General features: G+C 38.9%; 1 protein-coding gene across 1 annotated transcript in view; it reads left to right on the forward strand.

Annotated features, from left to right (window-relative positions):
• The window catches only part of gcgra (glucagon receptor a), a 49,672-nt gene extending 28,174 nt beyond the window's left edge, over positions 1-21,498 (forward strand). The window contains exons 2-14 of the mRNA XM_087810109.1: positions 8,952-9,103; positions 9,459-9,555; positions 11,106-11,213; positions 11,290-11,384; positions 11,478-11,572; positions 12,836-13,025; positions 13,089-13,248; positions 13,329-13,389; positions 14,767-14,836; positions 16,736-16,824; positions 16,898-17,039; positions 18,762-18,803; positions 18,869-21,498. Coding sequence (XP_087666235.1) covers positions 9,050-9,103; positions 9,459-9,555; positions 11,106-11,213; positions 11,290-11,384; positions 11,478-11,572; positions 12,836-13,025; positions 13,089-13,248; positions 13,329-13,389; positions 14,767-14,836; positions 16,736-16,824; positions 16,898-17,039; positions 18,762-18,803; positions 18,869-19,219 — 1,554 coding nt within the window. The 5' untranslated portion in view covers positions 8,952-9,049 and the 3' untranslated portion in view covers positions 19,220-21,498. The remainder of the gene's footprint in view (positions 1-8,951; positions 9,104-9,458; positions 9,556-11,105; positions 11,214-11,289; positions 11,385-11,477; positions 11,573-12,835; positions 13,026-13,088; positions 13,249-13,328; positions 13,390-14,766; positions 14,837-16,735; positions 16,825-16,897; positions 17,040-18,761; positions 18,804-18,868) is intronic.
• The last annotated feature ends 1,445 nt before the right edge of the window (positions 21,499-22,943 follow it).

Consider the following 22,943-nt stretch of genomic DNA (forward strand, 5'->3'; position numbering starts at 1 on the left):
TACACAGTGGTCAATACACACTAAAGATAAATGATAAAATATAAAATGAAAGAACACAAAACATACACAGTGGTCAATACACACTAAAGATAAATGATAAAATATAAAATGAAAGAACACAAAACATATGCAGTGGTCAATACACACTAAAGATAAAGAATGATAAAATATAAAATGAAAGAACACAAAACATACGCAGTGGTCAATACACACTAAAGATAAAGAATGATAAAATATAAAATGAAAGAACACAAAACATATGCAGTGGTCAATATACACTTAAGATGAATATAAAATGATAGAACACACACACATTAGTCAATACACACCAACGTAAAACAACGATAAAATATAAAAGGACAAATCTCAAAAACAGACGCAGTGGTCAATACGCGTTCATTAATAAATGATAAGTTATACGCTAAGACTTTATTCAGTTTGTTACTTTACTTTGTGTTTTATTTGACCAATATGATCCAGCGTCACAACATTTAAAAGGTTACTTTTTTCTAAAGAAAACATTGAATACATCAGTTTATAATGGAGACCTTGGGCCACACGGAATCCTCTTAGGTGATGCAAATGGCCCAAGGCCGCACATTGAAACAGCCAATAATGCTTTAAGAATAAATGTGACAAAATACACAATATTTTGAGATTTGAAGTTTCTTTCTGACCATTAAAACGAAACACAGCAGGTCCCAAAAAGAAAAACGACATTTCTTTACGCAGGCGTCTCAACAACTACTGAGCGACTGCTGCGATTAAACCCATAGAAAGACTGAGAGCCAACGGTGCGCGATAGCTGCTCAAATTAGCCGTTTAATCACAGCTGCAGTGATGAGTTTAATGGGAGGGAAGGAGATAAAAAAAGTCTTGGAGAAAGTGTTGTAGTTAGAAAATTAATATATTAATAAACCAATATATCCGGATAAGTTTTTTTTAAATGATACAGTGTCAACATTATCACTGCATTTCTTTTTGGCTTTCAAAGCATATTACATTTTTAGCATTATTCTTTCATGTTTCATATTTCAATAAAGTACTACATACAATATATTTACATTTATTTCCTAGTAACATGCAACTATTTTTCGTTAGATGCAGTTTTTTATCCTCCCGAGCTAAAGTCACCATGAAATGAGATCCTGGCAATGACTGAGGACAAGAGGATACAATCGACTCCAGCAGCTTTTAAAGCTGACGTTTGAACATATTTTGGTTTTAAAACAAAGTAAAGCAGTTACGACTTTGTCAAGAGTCATGTGTACTGTACATTCAAGGTACTCTGACAATACTACAAATATTGTTCGGACTAGGGCCTAGTACAGATGGAAGCGACCAAACCGAAGTATTCAATCAAAATGTTTAATCACAATAGTTCCAAAATCACTACAAATGAGGCGGAAAAATGTAATCCACAAAGAGCGGGAGAATAAACCGTACATACCAAGGAGTGACGATTATAATTTGGCGCCTGTTGCTGAAGGAGAGGTTGCCTTTAAGCTTTAAGCTGATTGTGTGACGAGCTGCACCTGCAGGCCGCCGTGGAACTCAGGAAACAGAAAGGACAGTTTCAAAATAAAATCATGATAAAAAAAAAACAAATACTGTATAAACCTGTTCCTACAAAATAATTTAAACTATTTAAACAATTTAAACAATTTCCCGAAGGAGACCTCCTGAGGGATCAATAAAGTTCTACCTTACCTTACATTTTCGCAATATATTGTATTGTGACCCTGCGATACGTATTGCATCTCCAGATTCTTGCCAATACTCAACAGGTCAGAAGGTGATTTTATTTTAGTTTGAAGGCTTGTTTGTCTACTGTTCTGCTGGTCAAGCTTAATGATGCTTGAGGTTTATCTTGGGAAAACAACTTTTAAAATATCAAATTTAAAAGCTTGTGACCTCTTTATAATTGCAGTAGTAGATATAAAAGTATCAAGTAAGACAACCCTGTGGCCGCGAGCGTGTCGTGCAACTGACCCGAGTCACCTGTGCTCACGTCTTCCTCCCGCGAGCGATAAAGCGCCGCGCTAGCGGGAGCATCTATTAGCTGATTCACTTTCCTATCTTAATGAAGATCAGTTAAAGCGAGGCGAGGAGTTAAGCGATGTTCTAGTTTCTCTCTCTCGAGCCAGTCACGACGCTCCGTCTCCCCCCTGAACTCGGCTTCACCCCAATAATCGGGCCGTCGTCCAGCGCCCGCGATACGCTCGCCGTCTCCTCTGCTGCCTGGCGGGCGAACGCCAACTTATCCTGCTTAGTCAGCGAAAGAAATCAGATGCTTTCACGAGAAAGTGGTCATCGGTTCGCTTGACATCTGTCACCGTCATTCCAAAAAAAGAAATAATGACCGTCATGCACATGGAGGACATTCTATGGACACTCATTGTGCTTTTTTTTTCTGAGGGGGTTTGTTTTGTTTTTTTTGTACATTTGTTCTGACAGAATAATAAAATGAAAGGTAAGAGCGCTCCGGGTGAAACAAAAGTGGTTGTTAGCGGTCATTGTGTTGCACGAGCGCGGCGGCCACTCGAACGAAGGATGCGTACGATTGTACGTCGCATTCAGACAGTAGTAATCAATCAGGCTTTTATTCGTACGAATCGCAATCTTTTCCTTCAATTTTTTAGGGGCGAGTGACCCTGAAAAAAAAGTCCAGTCCAGGGTTTGTGTGTCTATCAACAATGATGACGCCCACAGATATTAATGGAGGTTGACGAGGTGGTTGTCGGGGAAAAAAAAAGAAAATAAAAAAGTTCCGCGTGAAAATCACGTAGGTCGTGATCCTGAGGCTTTTGGTTTCGGCCACTTTAGCACCAGCGTAATTGGCCTCACACCTCGCATTAGTCACGGTCTGGCGCTCTGAGAATGGCTGATGTGAACGCCGGCGTTCTGCATCGCAGGCCTCGCAGCGAACACATGGTGTGTGACGGACAGAGACGTGTCGTTATATGGAAGTGTGTCCGATCATGGCTTCTCGTCACCTCTGCCGGGGAGGTTCTGTTGCCAGTGGCGTGAGTTTGTTCAGCCGAAATGTTTTATTTTGAAAGTTAAAAACTGACATGATTAAAAGTTATTCATTTTTTTGGCAAAATGTAAGAAATAATTGAACTAAAGGTCCAACACAGGACCTCACTAAACCGGGAGAAACACTTAAACAGAACCAAAGAGTAGAACCTGAAATTGAAAAACACACACGGTTGTCAATACACACTTAAGGAAAAACAATGATAATATCTAAAATGATGCAATACAAAACACTCACTGCGGCTAATACACACTAACGTAAACCAAAGATAAAATATTTAATGATAGAACACAAAGCACACATGGTGGTCAATACCCACTAATGTAAAACACAGATAAAATATTAAATGATAGAACACAAAACACACATGGTGGTCAATACACACTAACGTAAAGCAATGATAAAAATTAAAAATAAATGACACAAAACACACATGGTGGTCAATAACCACTAACGTAAACCAAAGATAAAATATTTAATAATAGAACACAAAGCACACATGGTGGTCAATACACACTAATGTAAAGCAATGATAAAAAACAAAAAGGTATAACCAAAACACACATGGTGGTCAATACCCACTAACCTAAAGCAAGTATAACAAATAAAAAATAAAGAACACAAAACACACATGGTGGTCAATACCCACTAATGTAAAACACAGATAAAATATTAAATGATAGAACACAAAACACACATGGTGGTCAATACCCACTTATGTAAACTAAAGATAAAATATTTAAGGATAGAACACAAAGCACACATGGTGGTCAATACCCACTAACCTAAAGCAATGATAAAATATAAAAGGATATAACACAAAGCACACATGGGGGTCAATACCCACTAACCTAAAGCAAAGATAAAAAAAGAAAGAACACAAAACACACATGGCGGTCAATACCCACTAATGTAAACCAAGGATAAAATATTAAATGATAGAACACAAAGCACACATGGGGGTCAATACACACTAACCTAAAGCAATGAAAAATTATAAAAGGATATAACACAAAGCACACATTGTGGTCAATACACACTAAGGAAAAACAATCATAAAAAAATGATAAAATTAAATTAAACACACATGGGTCAATATACATTTGCGTAAAACAAAGATAAAATATAAAATGATACAGCACAAAAGACATGAAGTATTCAATACCCATTTAGGCAAAACAATGATGATAAAATCTGCAAAGCTTGACTAGTATGTGCAATTTAGTTAAAATACAAAATGCTAGAACACAAACAAATAATGGTGGTCACACACTTGTGACAGGAGTACAAACTATACAGAATAAAATAAATGTTTGTTTATATTAAAAACACCTCAGAATTAAGTATTTAGACCCTAGTTTGTGTCGAAGGTAGCATGGGGGGGTTGTAGGGGGTGGTTAGTGCTAGTGTAGTGTGAGTTGTCTGTCAGTGACCTGGACCGGTGACCTGTCTGGGCTCAGTAGCTGTCAGAGGGTCCAGCCCTGGTGAAAACACAAGCGGATAATCCAGGAAAAAAGAATGAATGAAAGGATTGGCGTGTCGTTCCTCCAACAGTGCCAGAAAAAGTGATTTTCTGCAGAGCTCGGCCAGTTCGCCACACTTGAGGAAATGTAGCTCAGACCTTTGGCAAACAAGCTGGAATTTCCAGGCGCAGATGTGCTTCGCTTATTCCCAGTGCCTTTGATGTTCCCTGGAGCTTTAAATCGGCACAGTTAGAGGTCGGAAAATTTACTCTTTTACTCTTTCTTGATCGGCCTACTGTGTCAAACTCAAAAAGAAAAACAAATATTGCATTACGTTAAGAAAAAGCGTGTTTCAATGAAGGCCTCGGGCCAAATATGGCGGCCAATTTATCTACAATAGAGCTCTATATGCTGATAGCTAATCCAAAAATGAAATTATAACTTCAAAGCAAGGCAATATCGCGAGCACCAAAAGGACAATAATAGTAAACCTTTGAAGCTGGACCCTTTACTTTAAAGAAAAATACATTTACATACTTTCAGAAACAGAATCCGAAAATGCTTATTGCCAGTCTTAACACAACACTGGAATTGTTTGATGGTGTTGACAGTGTAGAATAAAAATATGTATACATTTATTAAAAATTGTATAAATTAAATAAATAAAATAAGAGGAATTACAAGAAGCATATAGAAAATATATTAACAAATTAAATTAAATTAAAAAGTGACAATACAAGTTGCATATAAAAAACACCCCAAAAAAAATATATAAAAAGAGACAAAACAAGTGGCATATACAAAAAATAACAAATACAATTATATATAAAAGAGTCACAACAAGGAGCATTCAAAAAAATATTAAGAAATAAAATAAAAAGAGACATAACAAGTAGCATGAAATGAAAATAAAAAGAGACATTACAAGTGGCATATACAAATATATTAAGAAATAAAATAAAATAAAAATAAAAAGAGACCTTACAAGTGGCATATACAAATATATTGAGAAATAAAATAAAATAAAAATAAAAAGAGACCTTACAAGTGGCATATACAAATATATTGAGAAATAAAATAAAATAACATAAAAAAAGAGACCTTACAAGTGGCATATACAAATGTGTTGAGAAATAAAATAAAATAACATAAAAAAGAGACCTTACAAGTGGCATATACAAATATGTTGAGAAATAAAATAAAATAAATATAAAAAAGAGACATTACAGGCAGCACGTAAAAAACAACAACAATTAAAATTAAAACAGACATAACAAGTAGCATGTAACACAAATATTTTAAAATAAAATGAAAGAGAGACATTACACAAATAAAATTAAAAATACATAGAGATAAAATTAAAGAAAAAATTAAATGAGTAAAAATAGAATAAAATAACACATGGACTGGTGGAACAAGTCTTTGAACCGTGATCTTCTGATCCGTAATGTAATCTAAGCTGACCAACTTAACTTGTAAAAATGGTGGGATGTATTTTTCATGCATTGTCTCATATTATGCTTGAACTCTGCATTAATACTTAAAGTCTATTCTCTGCAAGAAAAACTGTTTAAGAAAGCACAAACTAGCTCTTGATTAAAAGAATAAATAACAGAGTGTCTTCTGTGCAAAGCAAATGCCACGAGGTAACAATTAGGTCATGGACTTGCTCTACTTCTCTCTTTCATCATCGCTGTTGCACAAATCCACACGGTCGGGTTAATCATTGTGTTCTTCTGGCGTTCAGGAGCACAGAGGGCTGCTGGTGGGACGAGGGGGGGTTGGTTTGTGGGAAAAAAGGGAAACCCTTCACGTCACTAGCAGCATGTGCTCGTCCATGTGTGTGTGAGCAGAACACACGTCAAAAAATCCAGCGTGTCGGACTCGCTGCACAGGGTAAGAACCGAGTGGAAACTAGCGTTGAGAACAGTGTTGTTGTGTTGCCGTAACTGTACCTGGTATCCATCATGAAGGGTCTTTAACGACTCCTCGGTCGGTGGTCCCGGCTGGTCTAATGCACAGACCGGGACCTTCCCGGCTGCCAGGGATCCTTGGCTTTAACGGGAAAAATGTTCCTCCGTTAAAGGCCAACGTTTATTTAATCAACATTAAAAAAAAAACACTCATTATAAAGGTAGGATTAGTGGTTTTTCATTATTATTAACCAAAAACACAGGATAATAAATGTATTTATGTGAAACACGCTTAATTGAATAATTATCTTTTCCTACAATTAGTTTTTATTTGTTATTTTCTGGTAAGAAGGTTATTTATTAGAAAAAAATCAAGCGATGATTCAATAACACCTTTTAAAATTCAGCAGGGAGAAAAGGGGGGATTAATACAGACTTGCTGTTTCACAGAGTACCTTCAGAAGTACCTATAGAATACGGACAAAGACATGAAAAACTCTGTAGCGATGCATAATAGACGAGTCGTTGTGGTTGAGTGGGAAGGCATTAATGATTCAGCGGCGTCTGAATGATCCTGTTTTCTCCACCTGGCTGGTCGAGGTCAAAAGTTCACCGTTTATTCTGAGGTAAAAAGAAATAATCGAGAGGTAAATAAACCGACAAAGAACCGAGGGTTGTTGGAATCATGTTTGCGTCTCGGTTGAACTGCCGGAAAAGCAACAAAAGCACGTGGAGAACATTCAAACTCCACATGAGAGGATTCAGGTTTGACCTTCTAGCTGTGAGACTGAAGCAGTGATGAAGAAGTCGTCCTTCGTGCCGCCAACTCTTCTGTACTCGTTTCTTTGCATTAAACCCGATTTACTTCAGTCTTTCAACACAAAGAGGGCGCTGCTGCCAGCAACCCTGCTATAAAAGGAGATATAGTCAGTGTATGTTCTGTATAAACAGGTCTTTGACTCGCATCGTGGATCTCATCACTCCTAAAGAATTGATGTTTCGAGTAACAATGTTTTTTTTTCGTAAATAAAGTAGATCCTAAGCTTTAAAAAACGATCTTCCTCTCTCTTTGCGCTTGATGGATCTACTGACTCCTTTAAGAAACATCTTAAGACGTTTTTATTTGTTCAGGCTTTTCCTTGATTTTCTGGAACTCCTGTGTTGTTCTCAGTATTATCTTGATCTTTAAAGTATGTACTTTTTTGAGTATTGTTTTGATTGTTTAAGCGCTTTGTGACCCTGGTCTCGAAAAGCGCTATATAAATAAATATTACTTACTTACTATTGTTACAGTTTATTTTCGTGTCTTAACAAGAAGGATCTGTCTCGCCTGCAGTTGATACAAAACTCTGCAGCGAGAATTCTGACCCGCTCTAGTAGAAGAACTCATATTTCATCCTTAAAACTCTCCACTGGCTTCCAGTTTCTTTCGGTATCAATATTTAAAATTCTGGTTCTTACTTCGCTCACTGTCTTTGTCAGTAACTCGTTTTTCTTCAGAAAAATCCACACATTATAAAGGTTCATTGGCTACCAATAATTTGCATTAAAACACAAAGCATGTTATGATACTCGGTATGACAGAAATATTTCGGTCAGTGCCACAAAATATAACTTGAGTCCATACCCGGCCCTACTCTGAATAACTTAAAAATTCTCATTATCGTCATCGATTCATAATGTCTGGCTGAAAAAATGTAACCTAAAGTAGATTCTATCCACTGTCTCAAACGTCTGCTTTAAGGAAAAGTAATTTCCCGATGTAGTATATATGGTATCGTAAGGATAAAATTAAATAAATGTACTTTAATGTTCATTCTTCATTTACAAGATCCATTAGACAAAGCTGTATTGTTGATGCGAAAGATGTCGATAAAGTTGACTGACGCTGATTAAATATATATATACGCTGACGACTTTTAAATATTCCCCTTGAGCATTTGTCGATCATTTCTTTGAAGTTTTTCGATGTCATCCTTGGCCAGGCCTGAGCTGATGTCATCCTCTCACAGTGCATCTGATCCGTCCATCAGTCCTCCAGCTAATGTGAACTGTTTCCTGAGGTCATTAGCCAGAGACGCCCATCTCCCCAGTTGAGATGGAATCTCACGTAATAGCAGTCGGGACCTTAAGTGGGTCGACTCTTCAAAAGGTTGACGGTGGAAGTCGGTCATTTTTAGCCGCTTGTCGTCGTCTTATCGGAACCAGACACCACGGACTAGAACAGAATGGAATTTGAAACGTTTTAGCCAAAAATGTTTCCATGGTCAAGGTGTTTTTTGCAGAAACGTTTCAGATTTCGTTCTGTTCTCCAGCGTCGACGCCTCGCGGATGTTCCTCAGTTGCCAGGTGAGTGACATCGCACTTCCCGAGTCCCGGACGCCGAGTGGAGCACCTTGGTTACTTCTGCCTGCCATCGTATTGTATTGTTTTTTTATGATGGATCGTCTCCAGCCTTTTCCTGTTATGGTGCTCCTGTTTAACGGCTACATGTGTGCGTCTCTTGATGGATTGTGTGTCTTCTGTGTCGTGCAGGTTGTGTGGCGAGCGTAGATAAGCCCCCCCCTTATGTGGTGAAAGTCCTTCCTTCGCCCTGCAGTACCCCCTCCCGGCGACAACAGCAGGACTAAGGGATGTCACGGCTGTTCCTTCTTCTGGCGTTGCTCATTCTGGACTGCAGCATCCAGGTGGGTCCCTTTGGGGGGGTCAACATCGGTCTCTCCAACACCCTCACGCAGACCTACTTCAAACTCGCATCAGTCACCGGCATCTTCTCGCGCCGCTGAAACAAGCCAGAGAGCGCCGGTGGTGTGGAAGTTCCAAACAAACTGTGAGGGACAATCATCGTTGTCAGGACTCTTACGTCCCCGGCGTGATGGACGGCGTCGACGGCACGAGCGTGGACTGTTTACAGCCACCCGTGTGAGGGTTCAAGTGAAACAAATGAACGCCCGGTTGAATCGTCCACGCCCACATTCTGCTCGGTTGCATCCCATCGAAGACGCTCAGTTGCACTTTGTTTGAAACCCCTTGTGTTTGCAGGTTTCTCCCACCAACCCCCTGGACAAGCTCAAGGAGAGTTGGAGGCTGTATATGGAAGAGTGTGAACGCAACAACAGCGTCGACCCACCCAGTACTGGTGAGTCCACTGCACAGATCTCAACACAGATTCACAATTTAAAGGTTTTAACACCATTTAAAGCTAGTGGTGGTTTGATGAAGCTTCATGAAGCAGTGTCATTATCTTCAGAGTCCACTAGATGGCGGTCCCTGCACTATTTTCCTTTGTTTTGAAGAACTGTTCTAATGAAATTTTTAAACTGATAGCGCCACCTACTGACCTCTAAACAACATGACACTGATTCACGAAGCTTCATCACTTTTTTGTCCGTGTATCACTTTTGACAAAATTTTATAAGAAAGTTAATGGAAGTTTATCATATTATGGTGGAAGGCAGAGCGTTAAAAAAGGGTTCATTATATTATGATAATCTTGTAACATTTTTGGGATTAGGGGACACTGAATTTTTGTCTAATCTTATGATTACTTTACTCTCTTTTGATTCAATGAATAGAACTAAAAGAACCAAATATGTTAAAGAATCCACTTTAAAAAGCAGCTGAAGTCGACTGTATCCTCTCGTCCTCAGTGATCGCCAAGATCTGGCAGGAATTAATTGTTCCTTTAGCTGCTGAAGACGTAATGACTGTTGCCATCTAGTGGCTAGAAGTTTAATTGCAACACAAAAAATAGCAAATGCTGTGAATACGTTCATGTTTATTTTAAATAAATAAAAATAAATCATCCGACACACACTTTATTGACAAATAAACCATAAGATAACTATAATAAACCAAAAAGTAATTAAAAATAATAAAAGGACCTATTTTGGGAAAGGGATAATCGATTTGTGTATCAATTATTTCTCTGTAAAACTAAATATTCTTTTAAAAATAGCTAAATTAAAATAAAGTGATTCATGAAAAATATTTTCTCTATTCATTAAATTACACAAAAATTGCAATATTTATTTATTATACAATTTTCTGTACAGTTTTGTTGTTATTTTTTTCCATTCAAACTACTTTAATTAAAGTTGCGGAAACTTTAAATCAATTGTTGACAAAACGCAAACAACAAAAAGTAGGTTGTTAAAAGTGTTGAATCAAATAGTATTAAATCAGAAGTAGCCAGATTTTACCCCATGAGCCAAACCAGATATTGTCACATTCATTTAATTGTCTACAAAAATATATATTTTTTAATTTGTTGGCGACATATATAAACTTCATTATTTAAAAAGTATCTTTTTTTTAATCTTTAAATTATCTCTTTTTTATTTGAGTATTTTTATGTTCCATATAAATTAAAATGGCTGACATTATTTACCTCCTAGGCCTATGGTATTTGTTAACAAATGATAGTTTTGCAGAAACGGGAACAAACACGCTTCGACCTATGGCTCTTATAGTATGTAGGGGGCGACGCTGAGACGACCATCAACTACTTTTTTTTTTTTTGAAAGATGAAAGTTGGAAAACTTCACCTGTAGTGGACATTTTCCAGGTGCGGGATGAAAGGCAGTGACAACGAAATGGCCGCTTCAAAGACACATGACCTATAGAACCCTCCGAAGGGCAGCAAAATAGCACTTCTTCAGAGCTCACTCTTCTTCTCTCGCTCCGCAGGACTCGTGTGCAACAGAACTTTTGACAAGTATGCCTGCTGGCCCGACGGACCGCCCAACTCCACCGTCAGCGTGTCGTGCCCGTGGTACCTGCCGTGGCACCACAAAGGTAGACGAGCCGACGCCGTGACGCTCATGCTTCGTGTCATCATCGCGTTTGTTGTGCGTTTGTTGTGTGTTTGCAGTCCAGCATGGCTTTGTGTACCTGGAGTGTTCCGCAAATGGACAGTGGGCGCCGGTCAAGAACACGAGCGAGTGCGATTCCAACGACCCGAGTCAGGTGAGACGTTCTCGAGGCGAGGCAAGTTAGCATCGCCGGACGAGAATATGAGCGACGGTTGTGTTAACGTTTGTTTTTCCCCCGTATTTGCAGCAGTTCTACGGTCACATCCAGGTCATGTACACTGTGGGTTACTCGCTGTCACTGGTGGCTCTGGTGCTGGCGCTGGGCATCCTCATCTTCTTCAGGTGCTTTTTTTTTTTACACCATTCTGGGAATTGTCGAGTTGTAAAAGATAAATCTAGATTTCTTGTCGAGAATAAAAGCGATGATCTAACTCAGGGAAAAAACTAACTGTGAGTAAAAATGCCAGAACCTTAAACCCCAAATACACATGGTGGTCAATAACCACTCATGAATAAAATAAACACTCACAGAGAAAGTCTAACATAAAAGTAACACTGGTATGAGCAGTGAATACACACTAACAGGAAAATAGCGAAGAACCCCCCCCCCCCGCCCCCGCTACAACAAAAAACACATGGTGGTCAATAACCACTCATGAAATAAAATAAACACTCACAGAGAAAGTCTAACACAAAAGTAAAACTGGTGCGACTGGTGAATACAAACTAACAGGACAATTGCGGAGAAAAAAAACCCCGCCCGCCCCCGCTACAACAAAAAACACATGGTGGTCAATACCTACACATGAAATAAAATAAACCCTCACAGAGCAACACTAACACAAAAGTAACACTTGTGTTGGTGAATACACACTAACAGGGCAATAGGGGGGAGAGAAAAAAACGCTACAACAAAACACAAATGGTGGTCAACATACACTCACTGAGGTTAACTACTGAGGCAAAAAACAAAAGTAAAACACAGGTGGTGGTCAACACGCATGTTTACAGAGGTAACTACTAAGACAAATACACAACATGGTGGAAAATATACACTCACTGAGGTAAACTACTAATGCAAAACACAAAAGTAAAACAGACATGGTGGTCAACACAAACTCACAGAGGTAAACTACTAATGCAAAACACAAAAGTAAAACAGACATGGTGGTCAACACAAACTCACAGAGGTAAACTACTAATGCAAAACACAAAAGTAAAACAGACATGGCGGTCAACACTAACTCAAAGAGGTAAAATACTAAGGCAAAATACAACAGTTGGAACAAATGGGATGGTCGACACATACAGTACTTACTTACCCACTTAAAGTGGTAATTGAAATACTTTAACAAATTACACATGGTTGTCAATGCACATCCACAGAGGTCAATTTCAAAACAAAAACGTTACGGTCATCTGGAGTTCAATACACAGAGTGAACAATAGCATAAAAAAAAATAGTGCTAGAACAAATAAACACACTGTGGTACACACACACACACCCAAGACGGCAAATAAATAATGCAAAACACAGAAATAATAACACAAGTGGCGGTCAACACACACTCGCAGGGAATTCTAATTCTTGTTTCTAATGCACAGGAAGCTCCACTGCATGAGAAACAACATCCACATGAATCTGTTTGCGTCGTTCATCCTGCGAGCGCTGTCCATCCTCATCAAAGACGCTCTGCTGGAGGCCAACATCTCGTCGCAGGACTTGGGCAGAGACCAGGAGCAGGGATTCCCCCGAGCTTCCATGCCTCCTGTGGACCTGCTGGTCAACAATGAGGTTGAAAAAATACATATATAAATGTATATGAATATCATCTTATAGTTCAGCTCTTCACCGCAGATGACGATCAGCTGCCGGATCGCCGTGGTGATGATGCAGTACAGCATCATGGCCAACAGCTACTGGCTGCTGGTGGAAGGAATCTACCTCCACAACCTTCTGGTCATCACCGTGTTCACTGAGAGGAACTACTTCAAGATCTACCTGTGCATCGGCTGGGGTGAGCAGATCGTTTATTCAACGGCAAAATTAGATTAAAAATCCCAAATAAAGGGGAATTAACGAAAGGTTTTCCCTCAGGAACGCCGTTGATATTCCTGCTGCCGTGGGTGGTGGTCAAGTATCTTCACGAGAATCAAGAGTAAGTTCTGAGCTCTTATGTAAAAGCGTTTTACACTCTGAGGGAAACATCCAGACGTCTGCGTGTCGACAGGAGCCAAATATAGAAAGCTTGTGATTGCTCTTTTTGCCCTCTAGTAGTTTTGAATATTTCATATTTAATATTAAATACCTTCTATACTTTATTATGCACCTCCTGAGCCTTGACTTTTACCCGGGAATTGGTGGTGAAAAGACTTGAATAACAGCACTTTCCTCGACCGATGATGCTCTTGATTATGCAAGTTTTGAAAACAGCAGACTCTTACTTTTTTAGACTGTGTATTTTTTTCGCTTTTACAGCTTGTAACATTTTTTTTCTTCTAATAAAAATATGGTTGAGATCTTATACTGATATATCTTTTGAGGACATACATACTAATAATACATTTGAGTTATTATTAGGATTTTTAGCAGTTACACATAAGACAACCTTAACTTTAACTTTGGAAAAGGCGTTTTTTTTAAAAATAAAATTAACTAATAAAAATGGGACCCTCTTTTGTATACCTCATGTATTTTTTCAACTCTAATAAAACAATTTCCATCTAAATGTAAACCTTTCTTTTAACTACAATCTAACAATTTACAACTGTAATGAATTAACTTTTATCAATCTAACTGTAATCAATCAACTATTTACTTTAATCAAACAATTTTCAACTTTAATCGAAACAATTTTAACTGAAATGAAACAATATTCGACTGTAATCAAACCGTTTTCAACTGAAATCAAATAATCTTTAACTGAAATCAAACAATATTCGACTGCAATCAAACCGTTTTCAACTGAAATGAAAAAAATTAAACTGAAATCGAATAATTTTCAACTGAAGTAAAACATTTCCAACTGAAATCAAATCATTTTTAACTGAAATTAAACCATTTTCAACTTTAATCGAAAAAAATTCAACTGCAATCCAACAATTATTAACTGAAATCAATCAATTTTAACTAAAATCAATCAATATTCGACTGTAATCAAACCGTTTTCAACTAAAATAAAACATTTTTAACTGCAATCCAACAATTTTCAAATGAAATCATTCAATTTTTTAACTGTAACCAAACAATTTTCAACTGAAATAAAACATTTTCAACTGAAATCAAATAATTTTTAACTGAAATCAAACAATTTTCAACCGTAGTCAAACAATCTTCAACTTTATTCAAACTATAGTCAACAGTTATTAAACAATATTGAACTGAGGAGAGAGAATAATACTTTCTATTTCTAGAGCATGATACACTAATACTAATACTTAAGTTTTAATTGCGTTTTGTTTCTAATATTTCTTTTTAACATGTCAACATGAAAGTATCTGTGTTGCTGCCGCTGATGGTTCTTCGATGCTTCCAGATGTTGGGGCCAGAACATCAACATGAACTACTGGTGGATCATACGTTCTCCGATCCTTCTGGCCGTCGTGGTAACGTCTCTCTCCTTCCTTCTGTGTTTACCGTGAGCATCTGGCGCTAGCTTAAGTGCTACACAACGTTGACTTCTCTTTAATGACATGTACTGCAGTAAACAGTATATTTGGATCCAATGCATTATTCACCGACCTTCACTTATTCATGCACTGTAAGAGGAGAAACATGTGTGAGATAAAAAAGTTTCTTCTTCACCTCCCACCACGTTTGTAGCCGGATTCTGCACTCGCTCCGCCGGGGTTAACTCCGACCCTTTATATAATTGTGATTTGTCATTACTCTCACGTCCGCCTGGACATTTTCCATGCATTAATCTGCGGCTAAGTGGCTTGTATCTCACAGGAATTCCTGTGTTTGCATTGTAGCGGGGACAGCAGGGCTGGTTCCCATTTCCCTCGCTCTCCCTGCAGAGCTACACGTCCCACGGCGGAGAAGAAACAGCTCTAAACACTCGCACAGATCCGCTCTTTCCCTTTACTTTCCCAAAGAAACATCTCGTGTGCTTTACTCTCTAATATCAACCAGTCTGCGAGGAGACAGGAAACATGTCCGACCTCTGCGTGTCCTTAAAATCCCTTAAACTCACCTCAATTTTTTCTTGTTTCTTGCTCTGATATTTTAAATCAGCTTTAAATTCACATTTCTGTGCAGATAATCAAAAGAAAAATAAAGTTCTTGGTACTTTTAGAATTGTATTTTATTCATACGTTTAATAATGATTATTGTTGAGATATTATTCTGACATTATTCCCTTGGAGAAAATAGATATTAATATACCAATACCGGTAGTAATGATGCTGCACTAGCAGTAATAATACTTTCTATTAAGCTCTTTAAAAGTTACTGAATGACCGAAATGATTTGTCAATATATGTATTTATTATAATAGAATTCTGATATGTATAATGGTTTTAGCTCACAATAGGGTTTTTTTGTAATTAAAATGCAAGATCATCTTTCATTCTTGTGTTATCTCAGGGTCAAAGTTACCGAAAGGCCCAAAAACAAATGTGTTTGTGGTATCCCTTGTGTTGTCCCTGGGTCAAGAACAACTACCCTACCAGCACGTTTGTATTTAGGCCTTTGGGTCATCTTGACCCTGAGATAAAACAAGGGTTAAATACAAATCTGAGCATAATATTTTGGATTTTTTTAGTATAAAAATGCTTCTTTTTTACCTTGACCCAGAGGAAACACAAGGGATACCGCAAACACATTTGTTTTCGGGCCTTCGGGTCATCTTGACCCTGAGATAACACAAGGTTTAAATAAAAATCTGAACATAATATTTTGGATTTTTTTTTGTAAAAGAAATGCTTATTTTTTACCTTGACCCAGAGACAACACAAGGGATACAGCAAACACATTTGTTTTCAGGCTTTTGGGTAACCCTGACCCAGAGACAATACAAGGGATACAGCACACATATTTGTTTTCGGGCCTTCGGGTCATCTTGACCCTGAGATACTACAAGGGATACAGCAAATGCATTTGTTTTCGGGCCTTCGGGTCATCTTGACCCTGAGATAACACAAGGGTTAAATAAAAATTGTGACCATAATATCTTGGATTTTTGGTATAAAATGCTTCTTTTTTACCTTGACCCAGAGGCAACACAGTGGATACCGCAAACACATTTGTTTTCAGGTCACCTGGACCATAATATCGACTGTACTGAATTAATCGCGATTAATCGCAACCCTTTCAAAAGTATCTATTGTGTCTTTTGGGGGCTTGTTTTAGGAAAATTACTATTTATTTGTGCCTTTACTAAATACTACTCTGACAAGCTCCTGGTCTCTTCCTATCATGAGGGTCCAGACATGTGCTCAGCATTAACTCTGCAGGAATTCTGCCACAAAGATGTACGAGCTGACCTTGATGTTGGTCCACAGATCAACTTCCTTATCTTCATGTACATCATCAAGATCCTGGTGTCGAAGCTGCGGGCGCACCAGATGAGATACACGGATTACAAGTTCAGGTCAGCAGAAGGAAAGACGGTTCCGTCGCACAGAGAACATCTGGTAAAAAGAAGTCTCTTTATCTTATCTCAGGTTGGCCAAGTCGACCCTGACGCTGATCCCCCTGCTGGGCATCCACCAGGTGGTCTTCATCTTCTTCCCGGACGAGACCACCAAAGCCATCGGTCTGCGTCTCACCAAACTGTTCATCGACCTCTTCTTCTCCTCCTTCCAGGTAGGAAGTTCATAAAACCTTCGTTTTTTTAGATTGATTTTTTTTCTGCAAGAATCTTCTCTCCGGCGTCTTCCGTGGCGTAACGACTTGTCTGTTTCCTGCTCCGGGGACAAAGATCTGGTCGTAATGATGAGGATGACACATGCGCCGGATGCTCCGGGTCAAAGACGCCGACCCGCGAGACACTTGGGCTGCACTTAACGTGTCCGCGGTGCACATCCACTCATTTGTTGGCAACCATTGTTACATCGACGTGATCCTGAGACGCGCTTGTTTATTCACACTTTAGTGGGTCTTACTTCAGAGGAAGTAAACATTCATTCTAATGAAATTTTTCACTGGAATTCTTATATTTAAAGAATAGTTTATCATCTGATTCATCGAATTTCGTATTTTATTGTGTACTAGGAGGTTTATGTGATCACCAGGGTTCATCGATTTGTACTTGTTGGCCAAAAAACTCCATAAAAAACATTAAAATTACCTTTTAATTGGATGGATGGATGGATGGATGGATGGATGGATGGATGGATGGATGGATGGATGGCTGGATGGATGGATGGATGGATGGATGGATGGATGGATGGATGGATGGATCAGTTGATTGATGGATGGATGGATGGATGGACGGACGGACGGACGGATGGACGGATGGATGGATGGATGGATGGATGGATGGATGGATGGATGGATGGATGGATGGATGGATGGATGGATGGATGGATGGACGGATTACATTTTGGTTGTGGATATACTGTAGACATGTATTTATTGAAACATTTTTATTTTTATTTAGTTGTAAATTTAATTATGCATGTATCACGTTTTTTCAACACATATACATAAATTAATGAAATTTTACACTGAAATTCTTATATTTAAAGAATAGTTTATCATCTGATTCATTGAATTTCGTATTTTATTGTGTACTAGGAGGTTTATGTGATCACCAGGGTTCATCGATTTGTACTTGTACTTGTACTTGGCCAAAAAACTCCATAAAAACATTAAAATTACATTTTAATTGGATGGATGGATGGATGGATGGATGGATGGATGGATGGATGGATGGATGGATGGATGGATGGATGGATGGATGAATTACATTTTGGTTGTGGATATACTGTAGACATGTATTTATTTAAACATTCTTATTTTTATTTAGTTGTAAATTTAATTATGCATGTATCACGTTTTTTCAACACATATACATAAATTAAAAATGTATTTCCTTGTATTTATATTGACACATTTATTTATATATTTACACGTTTTTTTTGGTTTGTTTGTAGTATTCTCCCAAAATATAAGGATTTTATTTCTTTAGATTTTATAAAACAAACTAATTGTTACTAGGCTAAACCTCTGATGGGGTGTCAAGGGGCTGGAGTCCATCCCTGCTAGTTTGGGTGACTTGCAGGGGAGACCCTGAGAAGATGGCCAGCCTATCAGAGGTCACACACCTGACATGATAAATTAACCTTTTTTTTGGATTGTGTGGAGTGTCCAGAGGAAACACAAGAAAACCTAATGCTGGAATAAACCTAGAATGTTTAGCTGACAGTCATCAGCGTAACAAATCATTATGGGAAGATGATACATACGATAAATTGCGATTTAATGGTTATGGGAAAAAAAGCAGGGTCAGTGGGTTTTTTTCACAGGAAATGCTGACCAATGCACTTTGAGCTCTTAAGTTAACATCATTTAACTTCTCCGCAGGGCCTCCTGGTGGCGATCTTGTACTGCTTTGTCAACAAAGAAGTAAGTAAGATGCTGCTGAAGAGGGTTTTTTTGTTCAGTTGAATCCTTTGAACTCCATCCATCAGGTCCAGTCTGAGATCCTGAAGAAGTGGAAGCGCTGGAAACTGGGTCGGAACATCGAGGAGGAGTACCGCCACACCTACAGCAACACCCCCAACACCAAGACCGCCAGCCTCCTGAACCACGTCTCGCGGCTGCCCCACCTGCCCGACATCACCAAGTCGTCCGCCCCCGTCGGCAGCCCGGAGGAGCGCCACGTGCTGGTGTCCGGATGCCACAACGGCCTGGTCGTCGACAAGGCGGGCGAGGCGCCGCAGGAGGGCGGGTTGATGTGCGACCTGATGGTGGACGGGCGACGCCTGGAGAAGGTGTATCGCTACGAGGCGAAGAGAGACAGCGTGAACAGCAATCTGTGAACGACAGGAGCTTCAAGGGAGCTTCGAGGCTTCCGTCGAGCTGGAAATGACGAAGCGGCGTCGAGGGGAACGACGGAGGCTCCGTCCGAGACGAACGTCCCGGAGGGTCGTGATCGAAACTCTCCGCCCGTTGGATGTAAAATAATAAGAAACACGAAACCTCATTTAAAAAAACAAACAAAAACAAGACAGAATTAAAGACTCTGTATGAGCTCCATGCTGTGTATCAAATGTTCTGGTACTCGACTTAAAAAAAAACAAAAAAACTTGGTGTTTGACAGTGAAGTGACCAGTGAAGTGTTGTTCTGTCGTTCAGGGGGGGATCGTGGGAAAATGGCAGCTGCTCTTACCGGGTCATTCCTGGTTTACAAACTCACAGTCGAGAAGCAGTATCGAGCGCTCTTTATAACCGACATTTTTTTTTAAAGATAATAATATTGATAAGGCGTCTTTAGGCCAAGCTTTAATGTTCAAGGGTTTTCCCCCTGAGGGTGGAAGGCTACGCTCCAGTTAGAAGACTCGGTGTTTCGAGTGGTCACCATGTGTATTACATCGTGAATGAATTATTGGATTTATTGTACGTGAGGTTTGTGGTCACGCTCGCTCTTTCCTTTCTTAAATCTGGGTTTAAAAAAAACCCTCAATGCCCCATGAGGACCCCAAAATGTGCCCCGAAAATTTGCACCATGCAGTAGAATTAGAAGTTCGGGACAAAGAAAATAGTTTAGATCTTGAGCATTCCGCACCGATACTCCTCGGTATCCTGGTTTACCAACGACTCCACATCCTCGAACATCTGAATTTCATTCCATTTTTATTGGCTAATGCCGTGGTACCCTTAAAATGTTTTCCTACCTTTGCCATATAACAATAGTTTTTTCTAGCTAAGCTAACTGTACTAGCAGAGACCAGGTAGGGGGACCATTGGGTTTCAACAAAAAACAATGGCAAGACTAGGACCAACCCTTGTGTTACTAAGTCATGTTGATCCGATTCCAAAGGTCTTGCTAGTCGTATGAACCCCTTTTTCCTGACGAATGGTGTCACAAGTAGGATGACACCCAGTGCTGGTCCAGGCTGTAGAGAATTTTTCGTTTTTTTATCGTCTCCTGCTGATTCATCCATATTTTGAGATGGATTTTTTTTTCAGGCACTTAATGTTCGTCAGGTTTTTATCTGTAGGCTTGTCCCTAAAAAAAACGACGCCCAACATGAACCGGTCCGTGGTGCAAAAAACTTTGAGAACCCCCTTGTGTTAAAGGGCCGCGTGTTGTGAAGGTTAGAAAAAAAAGTGACGAAAAAAAAGTCACAATTTGTCAATTATATAATAAGAAAGCAAATATATGTGGTGAAGCATCTTTCGCCGTGAACGCGCCTCATGCTCAGCTATCGAGGCTCAATTTAAAGGACAAAAATAAACGTATGGCCGCGACCCTTTTAGCGACACGTGCATAAATCATGAATCCTCCGTGACTCCTCCGTGACAGGTTTTCTTCCCCGCTGTGTTAGATTTAGGCTCTGAAGCGTGTGGACCGAACAGCTTGAAGGTGAATCGTTGGTGGACGCCAATAAGTGCCATCGAGAGCAACGAGCTTTCCATTATTACGCCCAACAGACCGTCGTCCCCAGGGGCCTCCCAGAACAAACCTCTCAATAGAACAAAGAAAAAAAGTGACAGATACACTTGGTACAGTCGCCTCTGAATAGATTTTTTTTTTTTTTACAGGAAAGAAAAAAAAAAAGTTTACTTACTTGTTGCTTTGTCGATTTGCACATTATTAATTTATAATTGTTTGTGTTTATGCTGGTGATTTGTTCGATTACTGTGTTTTTTCCTCATTTGTCTCTTTACGGGTGAATGTTCCAGACGAGCGAGTGTTTCGCCGACAATACCATGTTCCCTCCTTGTTGTTTCTAAACACATATGTACACGTCTCCTGTTGATGCTATGAATTATCAAACTGCACTATTCACACTCTCGTGTGAATTTTTTCCCCCCGGAAACAACTTTTCGTCATTCCCGACGCCCCCTTCTTTTTTAACGAAAGAAAGAAAGACAAAAAAAAAAAAAAAAAAAGGACCAGGTGGTTCTAACTGAATGTACTTTGAAATGACCCAAATCTTCTTGTGTGTTGATTCCCTCTCCGAGCTGGATCTGTACAGTGTCTCCTGTCGGCGGGAGGATCTGAAAAGTGCAACAGTTTTTTTTTTCATATATTGTGATGACTTATCAAAAAATGTGTCCGTTTGTCCAAGGAATAAATGACGATAAATGTGAAGGGTTGTTTTAGCGATGGTGGTGGTTTTGTGCTAGTAATTATCAGAAAAATAATACGAAGCCGAGGTACTTTTTTATGCTAGCGTCAAGTTCTAGCCTACCTGAGATCATGCACTTTGCTGATGACACTTCGCTTTCCCTACGATCTTCAACAAGTTGTCAGCACTTGATTGACGCAAATGTGGACGTTTTCACGTTTTTATATTTGATTTATGTATATATCTTAATACAGTGTTTCACATTATGTTGATAGGACAGCCAGTGGTAGTAAAAGTGGCATCACATATTGAATTCTGTAGATTTTTTTTTTTACAAAAAACCGAAACATCAATATGCAGATGATAGCATAACCTATTTGTTAAAGGGAAAAGTTGCGCAAGGGCAGAAGAAAAATCCCCGAAAAGGAGACAAAGTCTCAAGATGGAAGGTTATTTCCAGTTCTTTTTTTTTCTGGGATATCAAGTAGATTTAAAATTAAAATGAGTTTATTTAAAAGCTGACTGTGCAGTTTAATAAAACATGTGGTTAAAAAAAAGCCAGAATTAGGTTAGAAAGGCTAGTTTTCACCTGTATTCCCCTGGCCATGATGTAAAAAGGGAATCAAATTAAACTTAAAAATCACAATACATGTACAATATAATACAAAATCCATATACATACATTTTGTTAACAACCTGGACGATCGGGATTTGGGATTTTTACTTAGTTTTTTTTGGGAAGATGGTCCCACAGACTGTGAATATCATCAATAAAACACGATTCCTGCAATAACATCAAAAACATCCATGTCAAGAACAGTTCTGAGAAGATTAAAGTAGCTTTTATACGTCTAACTGACGTTTTCGTGCTTCTTCAAACCACAGGAGAGTCGAGCCCATGTGCATTTATGGATGAATATTTAACGGAGGAATATCGTAGGACTGTGTGTCATCTCACTTCTGCCCTCGGTGGTTTCCAAGAAGCAGCTCTGGTCTTCGAAGCTCTGATCTGAAAGCTCCAATTGCCACTTTCTAAAAATGATATTTGCGTTATATCGAGTAAAGTAAACCATAATAAGACTCCAGAAAGAGTGAATGAAAGCAGGAGCTCTTTCCCAAACAAGCCAGTTTTATTATTATTAAGACATCCCCGGGGGACGGAGAAGCGGAAAAACATTAGCTATGATAATGTTAGCGCGGAATTGAGGCGCGCTCGCAGACGGACGTATATCGCTCCTAGCGCTTCCTCGTCTCCTTTATCTACTTCCATTCTCATTATTCCTAGAGTCCGAGTTTGTCTCCCCGTGAGAGTAAAGCTTCAATCTCCGGATGAAAAAAAACAAACTTTCATTTTTGGAATCAAAAACATGAAGTGAAGGTTTACATGTGCAGGGTTTTTTTTTTAAGCATCATTGATTGGATGGAGGATGAAATGATTTCCATTTAAATGGAAAAGTTTGTACCCATT

Source organism: Callionymus lyra, chromosome 15 (assembly GCF_982586985.1).
Source record: "Callionymus lyra chromosome 15, fCalLyr1.hap1.1, whole genome shotgun sequence".
Classification (NCBI taxonomy): Eukaryota; Metazoa; Chordata; class Actinopteri; order Syngnathiformes; family Callionymidae; genus Callionymus; species Callionymus lyra.